The sequence below is a fragment of the Ovis aries genome, chromosome 3 (assembly GCF_016772045.2).
Source record: "Ovis aries strain OAR_USU_Benz2616 breed Rambouillet chromosome 3, ARS-UI_Ramb_v3.0, whole genome shotgun sequence".
Taxonomy (NCBI): domain Eukaryota; kingdom Metazoa; phylum Chordata; class Mammalia; order Artiodactyla; family Bovidae; genus Ovis; species Ovis aries.
The window spans coordinates 80,969,967-80,990,302 of record NC_056056.1 but is presented as its reverse complement, the minus strand read 5'-3'; the positions used below and the strand labels follow the sequence as shown (position 1 = coordinate 80,990,302).

At 48.5% G+C, this 20,336-nt stretch overlaps 2 protein-coding genes and 1 long non-coding RNA gene across 7 annotated transcripts in view; 1 reads left to right on the top strand and 2 right to left on the bottom strand.

Annotated features, from left to right (window-relative positions):
* Positions 1 to 880: 880 nt before the first annotated feature.
* Positions 881 to 5,098, bottom strand: ZFP36L2 (ZFP36 ring finger protein like 2). Its single transcript, XM_027966890.2, has 2 exons — positions 4,748 to 5,098; positions 881 to 4,262 (listed from the first exon to the last, which is right to left on the bottom strand). The coding sequence occupies exons 1-2, from the start codon at positions 4,796 to 4,798 to the stop codon at positions 2,838 to 2,840; spliced, it is 1,476 nt and encodes a 491-aa protein (XP_027822691.2). The 5' UTR covers positions 4,799 to 5,098; the 3' UTR covers positions 881 to 2,837.
* On the top strand, positions 4,933 to 18,676 carry LOC114113940 (uncharacterized). Of its 2 annotated transcripts, none has more exons than XR_006059214.2 (3): positions 4,933 to 9,953; positions 11,205 to 11,369; positions 15,736 to 18,676. It is a non-coding gene; the product is annotated as an uncharacterized LOC114113940 (long non-coding RNA). The 2 variants fall into 2 exon arrangements; XR_003588724.3 differs by having other exon boundaries at positions 11,205 to 11,440.
* Positions 8,882 to 20,336, bottom strand: part of THADA (THADA armadillo repeat containing) — a 327,908-nt gene continuing 316,453 nt past the window's right edge. For all 4 annotated transcript variants that reach the window (XM_012172732.5, XM_042246242.2, XM_012172738.5 and 1 more), the window contains 2 exons: positions 11,183 to 11,352; positions 8,882 to 10,025 (listed from right to left, as the gene is read on the bottom strand). In XM_012172732.5, coding sequence (XP_012028122.3) covers positions 9,630 to 10,025; positions 11,183 to 11,352 — 566 coding nt within the window. In that variant the 3' untranslated portion in view covers positions 8,882 to 9,629. The remainder of the gene's footprint in view (positions 10,026 to 11,182; positions 11,353 to 20,336) is intronic.

The following is a 20,336-nucleotide window of genomic DNA, read 5'->3' as shown; positions in this document are numbered from 1 at the left end:
ACTTTGGAAAAAGTGAACTGTGTGTGTGTTAGGGCTGGGTGAGGGGTAGAGAAGGAAAAACAGGAATTGATTTATGAAGCACATTTTTAAGCTTTAAAGCAACTGTAGGAAAGAACCATACTCAGGTTTTGTTCAATTGTGTGAGAATCAGCAGAGAGATTTAAAGCTTTTTTTTTTTCCTTCCTTTTTTCCAGACCTGGGTTGAATTTGCTTTCTGGCGGCTTATAGTAGTCTCAAGCACAGACACTAATCCTTTTGCATAAATAACGTGTGTGCTCACTCCCAGAGGAAGCTGTCCACATAAACAAACACTACCCAGATATAAGTTTAACTTGTTTAATCTTCCTTCTCTTTCCGTCCTCAGCACAACCAGGCTTTCCAAAGTCCAGGCCAAACCCTGGTTCTCTGGCCCAGAAAGGCTGGGCTTTAACTTCCCACCCCCAATTCAGCCAGAGGCTGGCAAGACCCTCCTCACCCAAGCAGTTGTTTCACGGGCGTCCCACTGGAAAAAAAAAAAAAAAATCAGACCTTCAGCTGCCACTGCAGACACGTGATCGCTTGGTGACTCACAGGCGGGCCACACCCCTCAGGCCTCCCAGCCAGGACCTGCTACCAGTCAGCCAACTCGGGGATGCATCTTATTAGCAAAGGGAACAGCTAGCTAAACTAATGCCCTTGACAGTCTAAATTACTTTCAGCTAAAAGAACTTCCTATTAAAACATATAGGGAGACAAGCTCTTCAGAACTCAGGCTCTGCCAGCCCTCTAAACCCTACCACCCAACTCTCTTAAGACCTGGGCAATGTCTGACAGTGGTGGGAAGCTAGAAAGCTCTATAGATATCCCCATTTTAAAAAAGGAAGCTATCTTACACATTACCTTTTTTTTTTTTCCCAAAAGTTTTATTGGGGGAAAACTAAAAAACATTTACAGTACAATGTTTACAGTCACAATTTGTAGTGAACTGATTCCCCAAATATATTACAACTCAAGTTGACTTAACCTTGTTACATTCAAAATACCTACTTCTGTCAAAGTAGTCCACAATACATACATACATAGTGCTCCAACTGTACCTACGTACAAACAAACTAAAGCTACTGCTCATTCAGCCGCTGTCCAGAAAAGCATTCCTGCCTTTCCACACGGGGAAAAAAAAATAGTACAAGTTTTGGAATTTTCTGTAATTAAACAAGGCATATTCATGTACTACATACCATTTTAGCACTAAGAGGTGGCCTCTTCACTTTATATCTATATAAAAAAAGTGGTAAAAATCTTCTCCTTTTGTGCAGTTGAACCCATCCTACATTCAGATTCTCTCAAGCACTAATAGACAAAATACTTATTTGGTTGAGGAAAATTTAAGGCAAGTTCTGGCCCTTCCAAAGGCACTGTGAGATTACCGCCCTCCCCCCATTATTGCTACATGTCTTTATATGCAGAGTATGTCACAGTGGAACTGGTGGAATAAGCAAACAAAAAACATCTTTTGCTAATTTATAAAGTTGGAATGAGAAAAGCATGCCACATGTAAGCCTGATTGCAATGTGGTCATTTTTTCTTTTAAAGTTGGATGGGCTACAACCATTATACATTCTAAGAAAAACTCATAAGATATTCCTCAAACTACTTCCACAGCATCAAGATAGATTTCTGTAAAGAAATCATGCAATCTTTCAAAATTTACGTAAACAAGGAAAGAAATTAATGAAATAAATATTACATACAATCTCTTAAATTAAGATTTTTTTTACTCATTTACAATAAAATAACCATGTGAAGTTACAAAAGGCATATATTACTGTGAAAAGAACATACACTCCACATTTTGCCGATTAATAATGGCAATCATAACTTAACATAATAAAAGAATATATATCTATTGCTTTCCATCATACTTGATAAATACAGTATGAACAAAATTTTCAATGTATACTTTTCACAAGATAATAAATAAGTTAAATAGTTTTTTTTTTTCATATTGAGTTGTGGTGCAGTGGTGCGAATCAACTCAAAACAGCTAAAAATTCAGCAGTTATTCCCCATCAATTACAAACTAAGCTCTGCCCAAGGCTTCCAGAAAGAGCAGACAAAATGGTTCTAAATTAAACATCCACTAAGTGGTGGCAATGAAACCAGTAACCAGTATGAAACTTTGGAATGCAAGGTTTTTCTTTTTTCCAGACATATATAACTTTGTTAAAAAACAAACACCTATGGAGCTGAGGTGTACTATCAAGGCATATTCTTGGCAGAATATTGGATTCTAAAAGCTTATAGGTTTAGCAAGGCGGTGGTTGGCTGGTTTGTTTACACTGGTCTGGGACAAACAATTAGGAACCTCTCTCAAGACAAGAGTCCCGACATCTGGACTGTAACTAATGCTTTTCAAGTGAAGATATGGAATGGTGGTTGATAGCTGCTGGTGCTGGGTTGATTTTTCCTAAAATCCCAAACGCATCGGAGACCTAAAAAAGTTTGTTGTTTGGTTTTTTGTTCTATCCGCATCACAACTGCTCTGTTGTGAGTCTTTTGTTCATCAATACAAAAAGTTCGTTGGCTTTTTTCCCGCTCAACAAGAATGAAACTTCGTAATAATAATAAAAATAATAATAATAATAAAAAAACAAAAAACAAAGAGGGAACCGAAAGGGGAGGGGTGGGGGCCCCTCCCGGCACTCAAGTTCGAGTCCAAGTGCTCGGCACAGCCTGCAGTCTGCTTGTGGCCGATGTCACTCCCCACACTCCCGTGCCCCTCTGCCCCTAAGCAGGGGCGCCCTCCAACACCCCCAGAACCGCCTTCCCTTCCTTCTCCTCACTGGCGCCCTCTTGCCTCAGTCGTCGGAGATGGAGAGGCGGCTGAAGATGGGTAGGCGGCGACCCGGGTCAAGGCCGGGGGACTCAGAGCCGCTGAGGCTGCCCGAGCTCAGGGAGCCGCTCAAGTAGCTGTCGCGGTCCGACAGCGAGTCTGGGGGGCTAGGGGGCGCGTCGAACACCGGCGACTCGGACAGGCGGCGTGGCAACTGGAAGCTGAAGGGCGGCGAGGGCGGCGCGGCGGCGCTGGCAGGGAGGGGCGCGCTGGGCGGCGCCGGGGGCTGCGCGGGGGGCACCAGGCCCTGTTGCTGCTGCTGCTGCTGTTGGCTGCGATAGTAGGCGGCAGCAGCCACAGCGGCAAAGTTGTGGGTCTGGATGGCGAGCGGTGTGATGAGGCTGCTCAGCTCCGGGCCGAAGGCGAAGGCGTTGTTAGCGCACGAGGCCGACGAGCAGGTGGCGCAGGGCGCGCCGGGTGCAAGCAAGTCCTCGGCGCCCCCGGTGCCGTACAGCAGCGCGGCCGCCGCCGCGGCCGCAGCAGAAGCGCAGCACGTCGGGGCGCCGGAGGGCGTGGAGGCTGCCGAGGCCGACGAGCAGGACGAAGCGGACGACGAGCAAGACGAGGCCGAAGAGCAGGAGGGTGGCGGCGGTGTGCGCGACGTGGGGCTGTCGAGAAGCAGGGGCGACTCGAGGCCCCCAGGGGGCTGGTGGTGGCCCGACGGGAAGCCCGAGAAGCTGAGGCTATGGTGCAGCTTGGGCCGCGGTTCCCGCGGGAAGCCTAGGTGCAGCGCGTCGCGGGCGCTGAAGGTGCGCAAGTCCCCGGAGGCGCCCCCGGACGGCGCGGGTCGCCGCTCATCAGCGTTGTGGATGAAGTGGCAGCGCGGCCCGTAGGGGCAGAAGCCGATGGTGTGGAAGGTGCGGCACAGCTCGGTCTTGTACTTGGGGTGCCGCGTCAGGCTGCGCAGCTCGTGGAAGCCGTGCGCGAACTGGCACTTCTCGCCGTACTTGCAGGTGCCACTCTCCTCGAAGGGCCGGCACAGCTCAGTTTTGTAGCGGGTCGAATTGATCTGGGAGCCGCCGCCCCCCTTCTGCTGTTGCTGCAGGTGCAGGAGGTGCTGGCTGCGCTCTCCGTTCTCGCTGAACGAGCGGTCCCGGAATTTGTTCTCCTTGTTCAGCAGGGCGGTGCCGCCGCCCCCCGACGGCTCCTTGAGGGTGCCGTAGGAGGCCGAGCCGCCGGCCGCCGCGCTACCGTTAGCCGCGCCCGGGAACTTGGGCGAGCAGCTGCCGGGGCTAGGCGCGGGGTGGGCGAGCGCGTGCAGGTTGCTGGCCGAGTGCCGTCGGAGGAAGCCCGGCGTGAAGCCCGAGCTGGGGGCGGTGGCCACGGGTGTCCCCACCGCCTTCTTGTCCAGCATGTTGTTCAGATTGAGGTTGGCCAGGGATTTCTCCGTCTGCCAAGAGGAGGGGAGCGGGGAAGAGATGAAAAGGGAGGAGGGAAGAGTTGGGGCGAGTTGCGGAGTAGCCACTACCAGCCCTCCGATTCTTTTTCCTTTTTTCGGATCTCGATTCGGCCCAACTTCCACACTTAAACGCGCACAAGAATCAAGTTCGTACTGGGAGGAGCCGGACTCTCCCACCCTAGGCCGCGCTGCGTCGCGACATGTGATCCTCAGCCGTGGGCCGCAGGCCTGGGCGGCGCAAACCCCGTCCGGGAAGCCCCGGGCAGCGTGGCTGCGGTGAAACTTAACAGCTACAGCGACTCCCTTCTGCCTTTCCTCCCAGCTGCTCCTTCTCCCCGCCCACAAGGCTCGAGCAACAGTGCAAACTCTGGGGTTTTTCCCGAATCTAAAAAAGTCAGAGCGGGAAGAGAACCCCCAAAGCCGAGGACAGAAGGCCAAGCCTGAGAACTTGAAGGGCTCCCTGCTCACCCGCGTACCTTGCACAAGAAGTCGATATCGTAGAAGGCGGACAGAAGTGTGGTCGACATGTTTCTGGATCCTCTAATGGTCGGAGCTGGAGACTGGGAGATCCGGAGGAGCCCTCGGGGCGGCGCGGCCGGGCCCGAGCCACGACGAGTAACGGGCGAGGGGCGAGGGAGAGACCGAAAGTTTGCTGGGGGGCGAGAAAAGAGGGAGCGGGGGCAGCAGCGTGGACTGGTTTGAGGGTGTCCGGGAGTGCGGAGTTGGGGGGAAAGAAGAGTTAAGCTAGAGCGCTCCTCCGCGCCCCGGGGTGCCCGGCCCGCCCCCCCCGCGCGGAGCCGACGGCAGCTCGCGGACTGGTGGAACTCAGCGGCCTGCGAGCGCGCGCTCTATATAGAGCCCCCGGAGCGCGGCCGCTCCGGGGCGGGCGTGCCAGGGGAGGGGACAGAATGCTGACCCCGTAGGGGTCTCTAGGCAACGCCGCCCGCCCGCTGGCGGACGTCAAGAGCCTTCCTGGCCTCCCATTGGCCGCCGCCAATTTTTTTCCTCTGGGGGAGGGGACGAAGAGGCCTCGGGGCGGGGCTGGCCGCCTTGGGCTCCCGGGGCGGCGTGGAGATCTCGGCGGAGATGGGTGCTGTTGGTTGCTGGCGGGAAGATACGGCTCCCTTCTTCTGGGGCTGTTCTGTCGGAAATCCCCAGCAGGTCTAACGTGGTTGGGTTTCTGCAGCCCTGAACGTGTCTTTCCCCGCCCGATCCTGCTAGACGAAATTGCGGAGCTTTTATCTCCTACTCTGTTTAATATTGGGCGCGGGAATTGCAAAGTGCAAGAATATTGCAACCGTCCGCGCGGCCCGGCTGCTTTGGAAAGGGTCCTCTGGCCGGGGGGGCGGGGACTCTGGGCCCGAGTTTAATGGGTGGTGGCTGCGTCCCGACTGCACGTGGAGATGCGGTGGGGGTGGGGGCGGGAGCGGCCACGCGGGCGGCCGCCTGGGCAGTCTCTCCCGGAGGAGCCTGGGCCCGTTTCTCCGCCCCTCTTCCCGCCCAGACTGCAGTAAACAGGGCTTGAATGCCGAGGCCTGCCGGGCAGGGCTGAGTGTCTGAGGACAAGGCGCTGGCTTTGCTAATCACATCACAAGACCTTGAGCCAGGGCCAAAGTCGCAGAGTGGCGCGGGGCGTCCCGGGCGGGAGAGCCGCCTGGGAGGACGGGAGGAAAGGCCGGGAGAGCCGCGCAGGCATGGAGGCCACTTCCCGCCGCCTTGTCCGTCTGCTGGTCTGTCCGGCTTTCCACAGTCCTCCTGGGGGTCGAGGTACAGCTGCCCGCCGAGGCTCCCGTCCGCCGCAGCCTTGGCCTGGCGCGCTCCTCCTAGACCCTCCCTGGCCGTTCAGGGCGCCGCGCCCTTCCTTAGCTCGTCCTGGGTTGCGGGCTCCCGCTGAGGACTACCCGCAGCCAGGCAAGGCTGGGCACCGAGGATTCACCTAGTGGGCTCTCCTTACCTTCTGTTGCCAGTCCCACACCCCAGAAGCCTGCATTGGTATAAGATTTTGCCAGCCAGTGCCCTCTGGGTGTGAGGCAGACACCACCTCGCCCCAGCACCCAGTGAGGCTTAAGCCTCTGTTAGATCTGGGGTCCTGTCCAGGACACTTCGCGTCTATGCAGACGCTGCCTCTGAAAGGCTGGAGTCCGGCCCATGATTTCGCACACCTGGCAGCCTAGGCTGTTACTGGGCCTAAGTTGGAAGGTCCAGTACCTGCCAGGGAAAGAAGCTCCTGCGACCCACACCCCCTTGCCCAGTTGATCTTATTTCTGGCTGTGTATCCTTGTGCTTATTTACATTCCGCTGCACTCACTCCCTCTCTCAGCACCCTGGGAAGGAATGAACTAGGCCTGTCTCTCAGGAAACCAACTCCTTCAAGTTCAGCTTGCATGCAGAGCCAACTGCTGGACTCTCTACCCGTCCAGGGTGCTTGAGCCAGGGCAGGGCTGTAAGGACTTCAGGATCAGAAACAGGGCTGGAGTTCAGCCTCCTTCCCTTATAAACCACATGGTTTTAGACAAATCACATAATCACTTGGGCAACTGGGTTTCCTTGTAAAACTAACATAATTTCTGCTTTACTAATCTTATCACCTTTTGTCAAGGTGCCAATGCAAATGAGTTATCTGTTATGGTGTTTAAAAGATAAACAAGTAAATTCCATCTTACTTATTAAATTGACAAAGCAAAAAAATGGAGCAAGTCAGACCTCTGGAGCATGGCTGGATGGGTGAAGGTCCACAGAATAGTGAATGTAGAGCTGAGAGGGCACCAAATTTTGGACCCTCCAGCTTGGAGCCAAGGGCAGTGACCTCAGAAGGAGTGACTGCTTTAGTCTCACCACCCAGCCTATACTGATCATTAGACAAGGCTGGGCATTCATGGCAGACACCTGTAGCCTAGAATACCCAAGAACCCTGACTCTGTTTTGTTCCTTGTTGAAATGAACCCAAACGCAAGAGTTTGAGGATGGCTTTACAGTGGGATATTTTGAATTGCCCCTGGGAATGCATCAGGGAAGTGTGAAACAGCCATTTCCCAGGCCACCACCCCTGCTATTGAAAGTCAGTGACAAGATTTCATATACAAAAACCAGTGGAAATGTGTCTCTCCTGTACTCCCAAGCTGGCGACAACCAGCCAAGCTCAAAATCTGGGGTAATTCCCAGTCAACACCTATGAGAACACCCACTTTGGGAGCTGAGTAGACGACTTTGGAGCTTGCATGCAAACATGCCATGGTACATGCTTTGGTACAGAGTACCTGCTGGTAGAAATATTTTTATTATTATATAACTGCTTTTATTTCATTTTAAATGGAGAAAAAGGGAATGCTGGACTCTTCCAGTGAGCTGAGCTTTATTAGAGCCAGTTTCATAATTATTCTACCATGGTTATCATTATGTTGTACCAACAGTTACCTGACTTCTCACCAGCCATGTCTTCTCAGGACAAAAAGAAATGTTAAGCTGGCAACTTTCCATCAAGTGTGGGATACACAGATGCCTAACCAAGTAATTAATTCAGGATCACAACAAACACATTTTGAGCTGAATAGTGCAAAACCACCAGGGAATTTTCTGTTCTTTTTAGGACAAAACTTTGGACACTAAATTAACTTCTTTCCATGCCTCTTCCTACAGCTCTTTACTAGTAGGCTCTATTTATTTAGTGTTAGGTGGTTTTCTTTCAAAGAGAAACAAATTATACTTGAAATATAAATCTTTCTGCAGTAGGAAATGATCATATCAAATCCTCTCCCCTCTGCCTGCCTGATCAAACCCTCAAACATCAATAAAATAATTATAACTGGTTGCTCACCTGTGAAGTATTTAAAAATATTTAGACTCTAAAAGCTGAACCAAGTGTACACCCAATTACTGAAATGGTTTCTTCAGATAACTAGGATGAAGTGGACGTGAATGAGGTTATGACCTATCCAAGCTATGAGTATCAAGATAACTGTCTTTGGGTGACACTCTGAAATTACAAATTAAAAACGGTAAGGCAGGAGAAGGCAAAGGCAAGCCACTTCAGCACTCTTGCCTAGAAAATCTCATGGATGGAGGAGCCTGGTAGTCTGCAGTCCATGGGGTCGCAAAGAGTCGGACAGGAGTGAAGCGACTTAGCAGCAGTAGCCGCAGCAGTGAAAACCAAAATCAGCAGCAAAACGTATGCAATAGCGACACCTGCTGGGTGTCTGAGGAAGTGGGGAGGGCTGGATTAGAAAAGCAGAGTCCTAAGGTTTGTAGCAATGGCAACCCACTCCAGCACTCTTGCCTGGAAAATCCCATGGATGGAGGAGCCTGGTGGCTGCAGTCCGTGGGGTCGCTAAGAGTCGGACACGACAGAGCAACTTCACTTTCACTTTTCACTTCCACGCATTGGAGAAGGAAATGGCAACCCACTCCAGTATTCTTGCCTGGAGAATCTCAGGGACGGGGGAGCCTAGTGGGCTGCCGTCTATGGGGTTGCACAGAGTCAGACACTACTGAAGCGACTTAGCAGCAGCAGCAAGGTTTGTAGATTAAATCACTAAAATGGATAAATGTTTTCTGTGATACTAAGTAAGAATCTTTTCGTTACTGCAACCAAGAAAATGATAGTAAACAGTGTATACATCAAATAAGTCATTTATTCTGACTCCCCTTTCCCCAGGTTCCTTCTAACAGCCAAGAGGCTATGGTTTCAGTGGGTGGTAGAATATGATTTCTTAACAATAGCACAAATACTTTTTATTGGGGGTCAAGGGGTAGGAGCTTGTAATGGCTCTTTTAATAATGAGGATGGCATGTGTAGGTCACTGAAGGCTTAAATAGGCAGACAGTAAAAACACACTTATTTGTATGAAGTTAATGCTTAATTCTCCCAGGATCCAACATTTGGAACATATTTCTTACTTCACTAAAATGGAATAAAATTTGAAATTCGGACCAAGTGGGCTGTTTGCTAACTAATCCAACTCTTACAACCAGCCAAAAACTGGGGCGGGGGGAATCATGTGTTAAACCCAATTCTGTATAGTCAGTTCAGAGAAAAATGCAGGCTGGCTCTGGTTGGACATTGGAGGTCCTGGGGGATGAGAAAGGTTAATTCAGGCCTGCAGGTGGCCTGGACCTGGGAACAGAGTCAATATTCACTGTGGTAGCCTCACTTTCTACAGTAGCTGCAATAAACGAGGCTGCCTTGAACGACTGAACTGAAGAAAAAAATCCTCTGTGGGACAGAAGGCTAGACTCACAGAAGGGAGGTCGGGGGAGGAGGTGTGGTGTAAAGGGGAGAAGATGCTGGAGTTTCTGTTGAACATTTTCCTATTGAGTGAGTGGAGGAATAACCCACCCCACCCCAATCCCACAAATCCTTCTTCAACAAGCTGTTTCTGTTCTTGGAAGCGTTAACTGATTCGCTGCTGCAGGAGAATCCAAAGCCCTGAGAACTAGGGTGTCCTCCCCTTCCTTTCCTTCCAGAAGAGCCAGCAGCCTCAGGCAAGCCAAAGTCCTTTCCTCCCAAATGCGCAGTCTTGTGAGCTCTGCCGTCTTCAAAAACTCAGCAGTGGGAGGCAGCACTCTGAAGAGCTGGGAGAGGAGGTGGCATTGCTCTGACGCAGTCCTCTGAAGATGATGGAGCATCTCGGGGCTGAGGGGACGCCAGCTGGACTCAGACAGGAGGCGGAAGAGATGCTTGTAGAGGTATTTCACAAAGATCAGGGTCTCGGCCCAAAAGTTGATTTCCGTTTTTTCAAATGGGTAGTCTTCTTCCACCTGAATCAGATGAAAAAGACAAAACCCAGCCTTATGGGGGATGTTGACTCAGCCCCAGTCCAGGGCAGAGTCCTGGCAGATGCAGAAGCAGTGTGTCCCCTCCCCCATCTGACAGCGGGCTCACTTTCGCTTGTTAACACCCCTGTACACACACCACTTGCAGCCTTGAAGGTCACCTTCTATTTTCACTCATTGTACTTCTCCACCGGAGAGGAATTCCTCCTCCCCAGACTTAACATGACCTTTGATAAGGATGTGTTTGTGGTTCTCAGCCAAGATACCTTGGGGAACTGGTGCTGAAAAGGGGACCTCAACACAGGAGGGGACCCTAGACCTGAAGGTGCATCTTGGTATCAGGGAGGAGCGGGGAAGGGAGATGTGAGGAGCAGAGCAGAGAGTGAAGTACTACCAGATATGAGCCACTGCTCTCTGAGGATGAAACCCAATTTCTATAATGCTGGGGACTTTCAAGGTCATTTTTATTGTAGACACTTTATCTTGTCTCCAAATTTCCCATAAACAGACTGCTTTTTGAACTCTTGGTCTGCTGGGGATGCCAAGAAGGCCAGCTGAGTCAGACACTAGTGAAGAGGAATTTCAGTTCTCAAGATGCTTTTGCTGCTTATCTGGGTCCTCAGTTTCCCTGTCTGTTGACTGCTCCCCCTGGAGCAGTTTAATAGTTTTATTTTTTAATAAAAATAATTTTAATTTTAATAAAATATCAGTTTATTAAACCTGGAGGGGTTAAATAGTTTTCTTCTAGCAGCCGAGACCCTGGAAGGACCCTGATTCTCTGGAAGTGTTTCAGCTTCAGACCTAATTGTGGGGAGCCCCTGGTTACTCTAATGTTGATGAATAAGCATTCTCCATAATTAAACCATCAACTTCCAAGGGACCTCTTTCGAAGTCCCCTCCCCCACACTGATGGGAAGGCTTACCACTGGAACCCCTAAATCAGCAGGAGAGCTGCCCGAGCAGTGCCCAGCAGGCTGGGGTCAGGTGGAGATTTTGTTAATCGGTTACTACTGTGTATCTGAGCATCAGGAAGCACACTTTCAAGCCATATCAAGCTGACGAAGGCCTGTTAGGTGCTGCCTCCAGTGGGCGTAGGGAGGACACTCTCACACACCTCCGCTGCCTGAGACCCCAGGGATTACCTGATGTGCGCTCTCCTCACAGGCCATGAGGTCCTCACCCTCTCCCAACAGCCATCCCAGCAGGACTGGGAGTCCGGGGGTCAGCTGGTCCCACTGCTGGAGCAGGTCACACAGCACAGCCAGAGCCAGGTCCAGTGCGCTGGAGGCATCCACCTGACAGAAGGCAAATTCTGCAAAGATGAGAGAGGTGAGCCGTGAGTGTGCTGCCGAGGGCCGACCGGGAGTCTGTGCAGGATTCTGAGGCAGTGAAAGTCGCAGGTAAAATCACTGCTACCACCTGGCAGGGAAGCTGGTGGGAGAGGCTCGCTAAGGGTTATTTGCTGTCTATACACTAGAATGAATCAACAGGCCTAAACCCCTATCCGTGCCCCCTATCCCAGTGGGGACAGAAGCTGCCCCATCTACAGGACTAGACGGTTCTCTCCCCTCAACCCAACTGGAAGGATATCAGGAAAGCATCCCACCTAACGTTTCCTCTGCAGGCCTGCTGACAGTGCCTGACCTCTGTCACTGTGCCCCTTCCTCTAAAGCAAATCCCACTGAGCATGACACATTAAATCTCTGACATCTCTGAGCAGGGCATCAGCAAACTTTTTCTTAAAGAGCCAGAAGGTAAATCTTTTAGATTTTGGGAGTCTTTTTAATATTTATTTGTCTGGCTGCACCAGGTCTTAGTGGTGGTATGTGCGATCTAGTTCCCTGGCCAGGGATCGAACCTGGGCCTCCTGCACTGGCAGTCTTAGCCACTGGACCACCAGGGACGTCCCAACTTTGCAAGTCTTATGGTCTCTGTCACAATTAACTCTGCGGAAAGCAGCCATAGACAATATGTAAACAAATGGTTGTGGCTACTAGGTTCCAATAAATCTTTATATTCCAATAAAATTGGACTTTCATGTGATTTTTAGGTATCAACAAATAATATTCTTTTTTTTTTTCCAACCATTAAAAAAATGTAAAAGCCATTCACAGTTCACAGGCTGTACAATGACAAGTTGTTTTGCTAAGTCATTTCAGACTCTTTGCAACCCTATAGACTGTAGCCCACCAGGCACCTCTGTCCATGGGATGTCCCAGGCAGAATATTGGAGTGGGTTGCCATTTCCTTTTCCAGGGGATCTTTCTAACCCAGGGCTTGAACCCGTGTCTCCCACTTGGCAGGCAGATTCTTTACTACTGAGCCACCTGGGAAGCTCCCCAATGGCAGGTGGGGGGCTGGAATTAGCTCACAGTCCACTACCCTCTGTGTTAGACTGAATTCACTTTTCAGACACTCATCTTCTTAGCTGACTATGGGAAGGGCGCTGAAAGAGTAGAATGGGGCACAGAAAAAGGAAGCGGGTGTCTTGGGGAAACCATTGCTTACTTCACCATTTTGCCTTCAGTTCAGTTCAGTCAGTTGCTCAGTTGTGTCCGACTATCTGCGATCCCATGGACCGCAGCGCGCCAGGCTTCCCTGTCTATCACCAACTTCCAGAGCCTACTCAACCTCATGTCTGTTGAGCCGGTGATATCATCCAACCATCTCATCCTCTGTGGTCCCCTTCTCCTCCTGCTTTCAATCTTTCCCAGCATCAGGGTCTTTTCAAATGAGTCAGCTCTTTGCATCGGGTGGCCAAAGTGTTGGAGTTTCAGCTTCAGCATCAGTTCTTCCAATGAATATTCAGGACTGATTTCCAGATGGACTGGTTGGATCACCTTGCAGTCCAAGGGACTCTCAAGAGTCTTCTCCAACACCACAATTCAAAAGCATCAATTCTTCGGTGCTCAGCTTTCTTTATAGTCCAACTCTCACATTCATACATGACTGCTGGAAAAACCATACCTTTGACTAGATGGACCTTTGTTTGGCAAAGTAACATTTCTGCTTTTTAATATGCTGTCTAACTTGGTCAAAACTTTTCTTCCAAGGAGCATTTTTTAACTTCCTGGCTGCAGTTACCATCTGCAGTGATTTTAGAGCCCCCCAAAATAAAGCCTGTCACTGTTTCCATTGTTTCCCCATCTATTTCCCATGAACTGATGGGACCGGATGCCATGATCTTCGTTTTCTGAATGTTGAGTTTTAAGCCAACTTTTTCACTCTCCTCTTTCACTTTCATCAAGAGGCTCTTTAGTTCTTCAATTTCTGCCATAAGGGTGGTGTCATCTGCATATATGAGGTTATTGATATTTCTCCTGGCAGTCTTGATTCCAGCTTGTGCTTCATCCAGCCCAGTATTTCTCATGATGTACTCTGCATAGAAGCTAAATAAGCAGGGTGACAATATACAGCCTTGATGTACTCCTTTCCCGATTTGGAACTAGTCTGTTGTTCCATGTCCAGTTCTAACTGTTGCTTCCTGACCTGCATACAGATTTCTCAGGGGGCAGGTCAGATATTCCCATCTCTTTCAGAATTTTCCACAGTTTGTTGTGATCCACACAGTCAAAGGCTTTGGCATAGTCAATAAAGCAGAAATAGATGTTCTTCTGGAACTCTCGCTTTTTTGATGATCCAATGGATGTTGGAAATCTCTGGTTTCTCTGCCTTTTCTAAATCCAGCTTGAACACCTGGAAGTTCATGGTTCATGTACTGTTGAAGCCTGGCTTGGAGAATTTTGAATATTACTTTGCTAGTGTGTGAGATGAGTGCAATTGTGCAGTAGTTTGAGCATTCTTTGGCATTGCCTTTCTTTGGGGTTGGAATGAAAACTGACCTTTTCCAGTCCTGCGGCCACTGCTGTTTTCCAAATTTGCTGGCATATTGAGTGCAGCACTTTCACAGCATCATCTTTTAGGATTTTTAGACAGTCCTAAATATGGATTTGAAGGGAGGCTCAGGGCATTGACACTTCCGTTAACAACCCTGTGCCTTCCACTACCAACCTAGAGCAGGCCTGAAATGTGGGACTGAAATCTTGCCACACAGACAATACATTTCTGCAGACCCATCCATACACCAATGCTTGTTTTTCAATGACCCACTTCTACTGAAACCTCATCTTTCTCAAATCCACATCTTCACTGCAGCCCACAGACCTTGTCCTTGACCATTTGGCCCCCAAAGAGACTTGCTCAACACACAGGGAGAAGCCTCAGAGTCTGGAATAGAAAGCCAAGTTCCCTAGCGTGTTGAGCCAGCCTCTGGGGACCTGTTAAGTGCCAGTCCCCTAACCAGGTCCTTTCTCTCCAGTCCTTCAACATCCTCTGGGTTGGGTGTGACCTTTCCTAATTCACGGATGAGGAATCCAGGCACAGTTAGGTTATCTCACTTGCATACAGTCAGAGAGCTTTAAGTGGCTATAAAGAAACTGGAATTGACAGCAATGGTGTATGCAGAGTGCAGATTTGGAGAACTAGTACCAGCATTGCTGAGATGTAGTTCTTCATGTTAAGAGTAACAGAGCTGATGACCCTCCATCAGGGCCAGCACTATACAGGGCCCATGAAGTGGAGCCTGGGCTCACAGAAGCAGCCCAAGGACCAATGTTGCCATCTTCAGAGCCCGAAATCAATCCCCCAGGACTCCTGCCCCTTAGGCTCTGCAGTGTGGCATCAGGCTTCAAACTGGGAAACAGAAGAAGTTGAGGGGAGGTGTGAAGGTGCATTTTTGGCTGCAGGTCTGAGCCATGTGTTGGTCTAGGCTTTGCCTATGATACAATCTCTATTTTTTATCTCTGCTGACTCCCCTGTGTAGTTCTCAACTACTTTAGAGTCTGTAAGAGGAAGAGAATACCATTAATTGGCATCTTTCAAGCCCCAAAGACTGAAAATATACATGCAGACTAGCATACAATGAAACACACAGCAGATGCTCAGAACATTCCAGTTTATGACTCTGGAGATTATGAAACTTTCTTTACCCCACTTGATTTGGTTTGAATACTAACACAGGGACAGCCACAAAGAAAGCAAGCAATAAGTTGATAATAACAGAGACTTTCCTTTTATTTGAACCCTTGCTTCTCCCACCACCAGAAGGGAAGTATCCTTATTTAATAAATGAGGAAGGTGTGCTCACAGAGGTTGGGTAATGGGTCCAGAACTTCACAGTTAGCAGTGGTGGCACTGAGCTGATAAGTATCGTTCAGTCACAGGCCACACCCATCCTGCAGGGAAGCCTTGGAGAAACACTCCCAGTACCCCATGGAGATGAGGAAGTCAGACTCAGTTTTATTATTTTTATGCATTAAAAGTGGGGCGTCCCTGATAGCCCAGTTGGTAAAGAATCCACCTGCAATGTGGGAGACCTGGGTTCAATCCCTGGGTTGGGAAGATCCCATGCGGAAGGGAAAGGCTACCTGCTCCAGTATTCTGGCCTAGAGAATTCCATGAACTGCATAGTCCATAGGATTGCAAAGAGTCAGACATGACTGAGACTTTCACTTTTCATGCATTAAAAAGAGCTCCCACCTCGGGGTCATATTTTGAAGAAAGGGTCAAAGCTGTAAGTCCTCTATACTGTGGCATCAGCATCAGGTCAGCTTCTCTTGAAACCTTCCAGAAAAATCTTCCCTCTGATTCACCACTTATCCCTCCCTGCCCCGACTCTTCTTTTTGTCTCCTTAAGGCAAGGACTGAAAGCTCTATAGGGAAGATCATAGTTTCATCCACCAGCAAAACCAGTGCCTGCAGCTCGTGCAACACTCCTAATGGGTCCATGAAGACCACTCGGAAGTGATCAGAGATGCCACCAGGAAGGCCAGACTGTTGCACCTGCCCCACCTGATGACCGATGTCCCCTGTCCTTCACCATGTATCTGGGCATCATGCTTAGAAAGTGCCAGGAATGGCTGAAGCTTTAGAGGAGAGCTGGTGTGTTGTCTGGAAGTGAATCTGCTAGAATTATAACCATCCAAACACCGACCCCGCCAGGTGAGGAGAGATGAGGAAGGGGAGCTGGGATGGGGTGAGTGGGGATTAGATGGACTTAGACCTCCTGCTTGAGGGGCCAGATGCAGCTTTCGAAGTTCCTTCTTTTATTACCTTACCCTGGACTACGACAGCTCAGCCAGAGCAGCCCAGTCTCTACTGGCTGAATGCCTTCTGAAGGGGAGGGAAAGGGATTTTCAACCTAACCCTGCAGACCAGCCAGGCTCTCAACAGGCGTCTCTCAAGGAAGCAAGAAAGCAAGTGACCAAGCAACAAGCGTGTCGGAGAAATCTGTTGTGTGTTGGAATAGCCAAAACAATCTGGAAACATACAACAGAACTGGAGGACCCACACTTCCTGATTTCGAAACTGGCATAAGGATAGACATAATATAGATCAAATGGAATAGAATTGAGTGTCCAGAAATAAGTTTTCACAATTACAGCCAATTGATTTTTGACAAGGGTTTCAAAACAACTGGCTGGGGGAAGAACAGTCTTTTAAACCAAGGGAGCAAAGACAACTGAATATTCACATGCGAATGAAACCATGCCCCTACCTCACAGCATACATGGAAATTAACTAAAAATACATCAAAACTAAAGCTAACAAGTGAAACTACAAAACTCAGAGAAATATACGAGTAGGAAATGGCTTTTTAAACATGACATCAAAAGCACCAGCAACAAAAGAAAAATTAGACTTCATCAAAATTGAAAACTTTTATACTTCAAAGGACATTATTAAGAAAGTGAAAAGAAAATTCACAGAACTAAAGAACATACAAGGGGTCTGTATCTAAAATACATAAAGTGAAAGTGAAAAGTAAAAGTGAAAGTGAAAGTCGCTCCGTTGTGTCCGACTGTTTGTGACCCCATGGACTGTACAGGCCAGAATACTAGAGTGGGTAGCTTTTACCTTCTCCAGGGGATCTTCCCAACCCAGGGATTGGACCTAGGTCTCCCACATTGCAGGCGGATTCTTTACCAGCTGAGCCACAAGGGAAGTCCAAGAATACTGGAGTGGGTAGCCTATTCTTTCTCCAGCAGATCTTCCCGACCCAGGAACTGAACTGGGGTCTCCTGCATTGCTGGTGGATTCCTTACCAACTGAGCTATCAGGGAAGCTCTTAAAACCCAATCATAAAAAGACAAATAATCCAGTTAAAACATGTGCCAAGGGTCTGAACAGACATTTCCCTAGAAAAGATATACAGATGATCAATAAGCACATGCAGAGATGCTTAGCATCATTAGTTATCAGGGAAATACAAATCAAAACCACAATGAGAAACCACTTCATACTTACTAGTGTAACTTTAATCAAGAAGACATATACCAAATTTTGGTAAAAGATGTGAAAAAATTAAAACTTTCATAAACTGCTAGTAGGAATGTAAAATGGTACCAGCCACTTTGGAAAACTGACTGTCTGAAAGTCTCTCCAGCTCTTAGACATACACATATACCTAAAAACATATGTCCACACAGAAACATGGACATGAATGTTCATAAGACCGTTATTCATAAAAGCAAATAAGTGGAAACCAAAATGTTCATGAACCAATGAAGGGATAAATAAATGTGGTACATCCAAACAATGGAATACGATTCAGCTATGAAAAGGAATGCAGTACCGATACGTGCTATAATGCAGATGAACCTGGAAAACATTATGCTAAGTGAAGCAGCCAGGCACAGAAGATCACATATTGTATAATCCCACTCATATAAGATGTTCATAACAGGCAAATCATACAGATAGAAAAGTAGTAGCGGTTGCCAGGGGTTGGAGAATAGGGAGAATGAGGAATGGCTGCTGATGGATATAGTGTTTCTTTTTAAGCTGATGCAAATGTTCTGGAATCAGATAGTGTTGATGGTTGTACAACCTTATGAATATACTAAAATTTGTACACATGTACACTTAAATTTGACATATCTTTTGCTATATGATGTATTTTATGGGGGGTGGGGGGCGGTGCATGGAGAGTGTGGAAGGCTGAAAAATGGCCTCCCAAAAGATACCTATATAAAGTCCCTGGACCTTGTGAATGTTAATTTACTTATAAAAACAGTCTCTATAGATGTGATCTGGTTGATGATACTTAGATGAGGAGATAATCCTGTATGATCCTGTATGGGTGGCCCCTAGATATCATCACCATTGTCCTAATAAGGGGGAGGGGGATTTGACAGTAGACACACATAGAAAGAAGGGCTTCCCTGGTGGCTCAGATGGTAAAGAATCTGCCTGCAAAGCAGGAGACCTGGGTTCAATCCCTGGGTCAGGAAGATCCCCTGAAGAAGGAATGGCAACCCTTTCCAGTATTCTTGCCTGGAGAATTCCATGGACAGAGAAGCCTGGTGGGCTGCAGTCCATGGGGTTGCAAAGAGTTAGACACAACTAAGTGACTGACACACGTAACACACACAGAGAAAGGAGAAGGTGATGCGAAGACAGAGGCAGAGGCTAAAGTGATCCTAGCAAGGAAATGCTGACGGCCTCCAGAAACTGAAGAGGCAAGGACTGGATTCCTCCCTAGCACCTGCAGAAGGAGTGTGGCCCAGCTGACACCTTATTTTCTGACTTCTGGTCTCCAGAACTGTGAGACAATAAATCAGTGCTGTTTTAAACCACCAAGTTTGTGGTCATTTGTTACAGTAGCCACAGTCAACTAATATGGAGGAACCTAATAAGGGTAGGTTGTGGTATTTTTCTTTGAAGTGATGAAAATATGTTAAAATTGTGCTGATGATTGCATTATTCCATGAGTATGTTAAAAAACACTGCCTTGTACTCTTTAAATGGGTGACTTGTATGGTATATGTATGCTATATCTCAGTAAGACTAGGATGTTAAAAAAAAAAAAAAATCTGCTATGTGCTCAAGTTGGTTCCGGTTGCTCGGAGGAAGCCTGACCACAGAGTCTGACTGGAAAGGGCCAGTCTACTGAGGGGACTGGACAAATGTCTAGAGCCTCATACATGCTTGTAGGGCCTAGTTCTCAGGTGCTGGACGGCTCTGCAGAGGTGAATGGTTGGTCAGAAGGTGGAAAGAAGGCTCAAGAAGGATTCCTAGAGGAGCTGGGACTCTGCCTGGCCCTTCACCAGACAATCAGGAAATAGGAGCTAATGGTCTGCTTTGAGCCAGTGATATGCTAAGTACTGTAGAAAGCAAAGCAAGAGACTGACGCGTCCTGTCCTATCCTCAGGAAGCTGGTGGTCTAGATGGGAAGGTCAGGTAAACACTCAGGCAACCGTGAGGAATCAATGGAGTGGTCTGGATCCCAAGAGCCGCAGGAGCCAAGGGGAGAGGTCAGCGTGGGGGAATAAATCACCTCCAAGACTCCCTGCACTGGCTTAGGGAGTGCTTCAGGTGGGGAAGGGGTGCTGGTACACACGTGTCTGGGGGGTCCTATGCAAGGCAGACTGGATTAACACTCAGTCATTTGGAAGCGAGTCGGAAGCCCAACAAATGGGCATTTAGAACTGGTTAATCCTATGCTTTCCATGCTCAAGAATGGATAACTCAACTGGATAGCAGGGGAGGACAGCGGACAAGAGGCTGCAGGGCTGCTGCGGCACAGACCCCCTCTCACTACTGCCCTGGCCATGTCAAGGTCTCCTGCCAAGGCGAAGAGGATCAAAAGCCATGTGACTTGCTCCCCTGCCGTCTTCTTCCCCACCTCCATGAAGAGGCCCACCTTGGGGCTGGAAGCTGAAGACCCAGGCTTCACCCAGCGGGCTGGATCATTCAAAGTCGTAGCTTAGTCAATGTCCCAACTAAGACAAATGATCTTTCGTTTCTAGGCAGGTTTGGGGTAATTTTCAACTGTACTGATTAAAATGAAAATGCTGACATGGATTTTTTTTCTGTGTTGCCAACCATGAAAACCAATTCAGACCATGGATTAGAAACCTACTGGGACTTCCCTGGTGGTCCAGTGGCCAAGACCCTGAGCTCCCAATGCAGAGGACCTGGGGTTTGATTCCTGGTCAGGGAACTAGATCCCACATGCCACAACTAAGACCCAGTTCAGTCAAATAAATAAATACTTAATAAATAAAATATTTTAGAAAAAAAGAAACCTACCGTCTGATCATAAAGTATTATGAGGGAGATGCCTTTGAGACTAAGACCATTGGTCAAGCCTCCTTCCCAGTCCTTTCCAAGAGAGGTCAAGTCAGCCCAGGAAATGCTGAGCAAATGTTGAGGAATTGGATTCTCCCTCCCCCCAGCTCTAGAGAATCCTGTCAGGCATTTGTGGAAAACTTCTCAACCCTGCCATCCACCCAA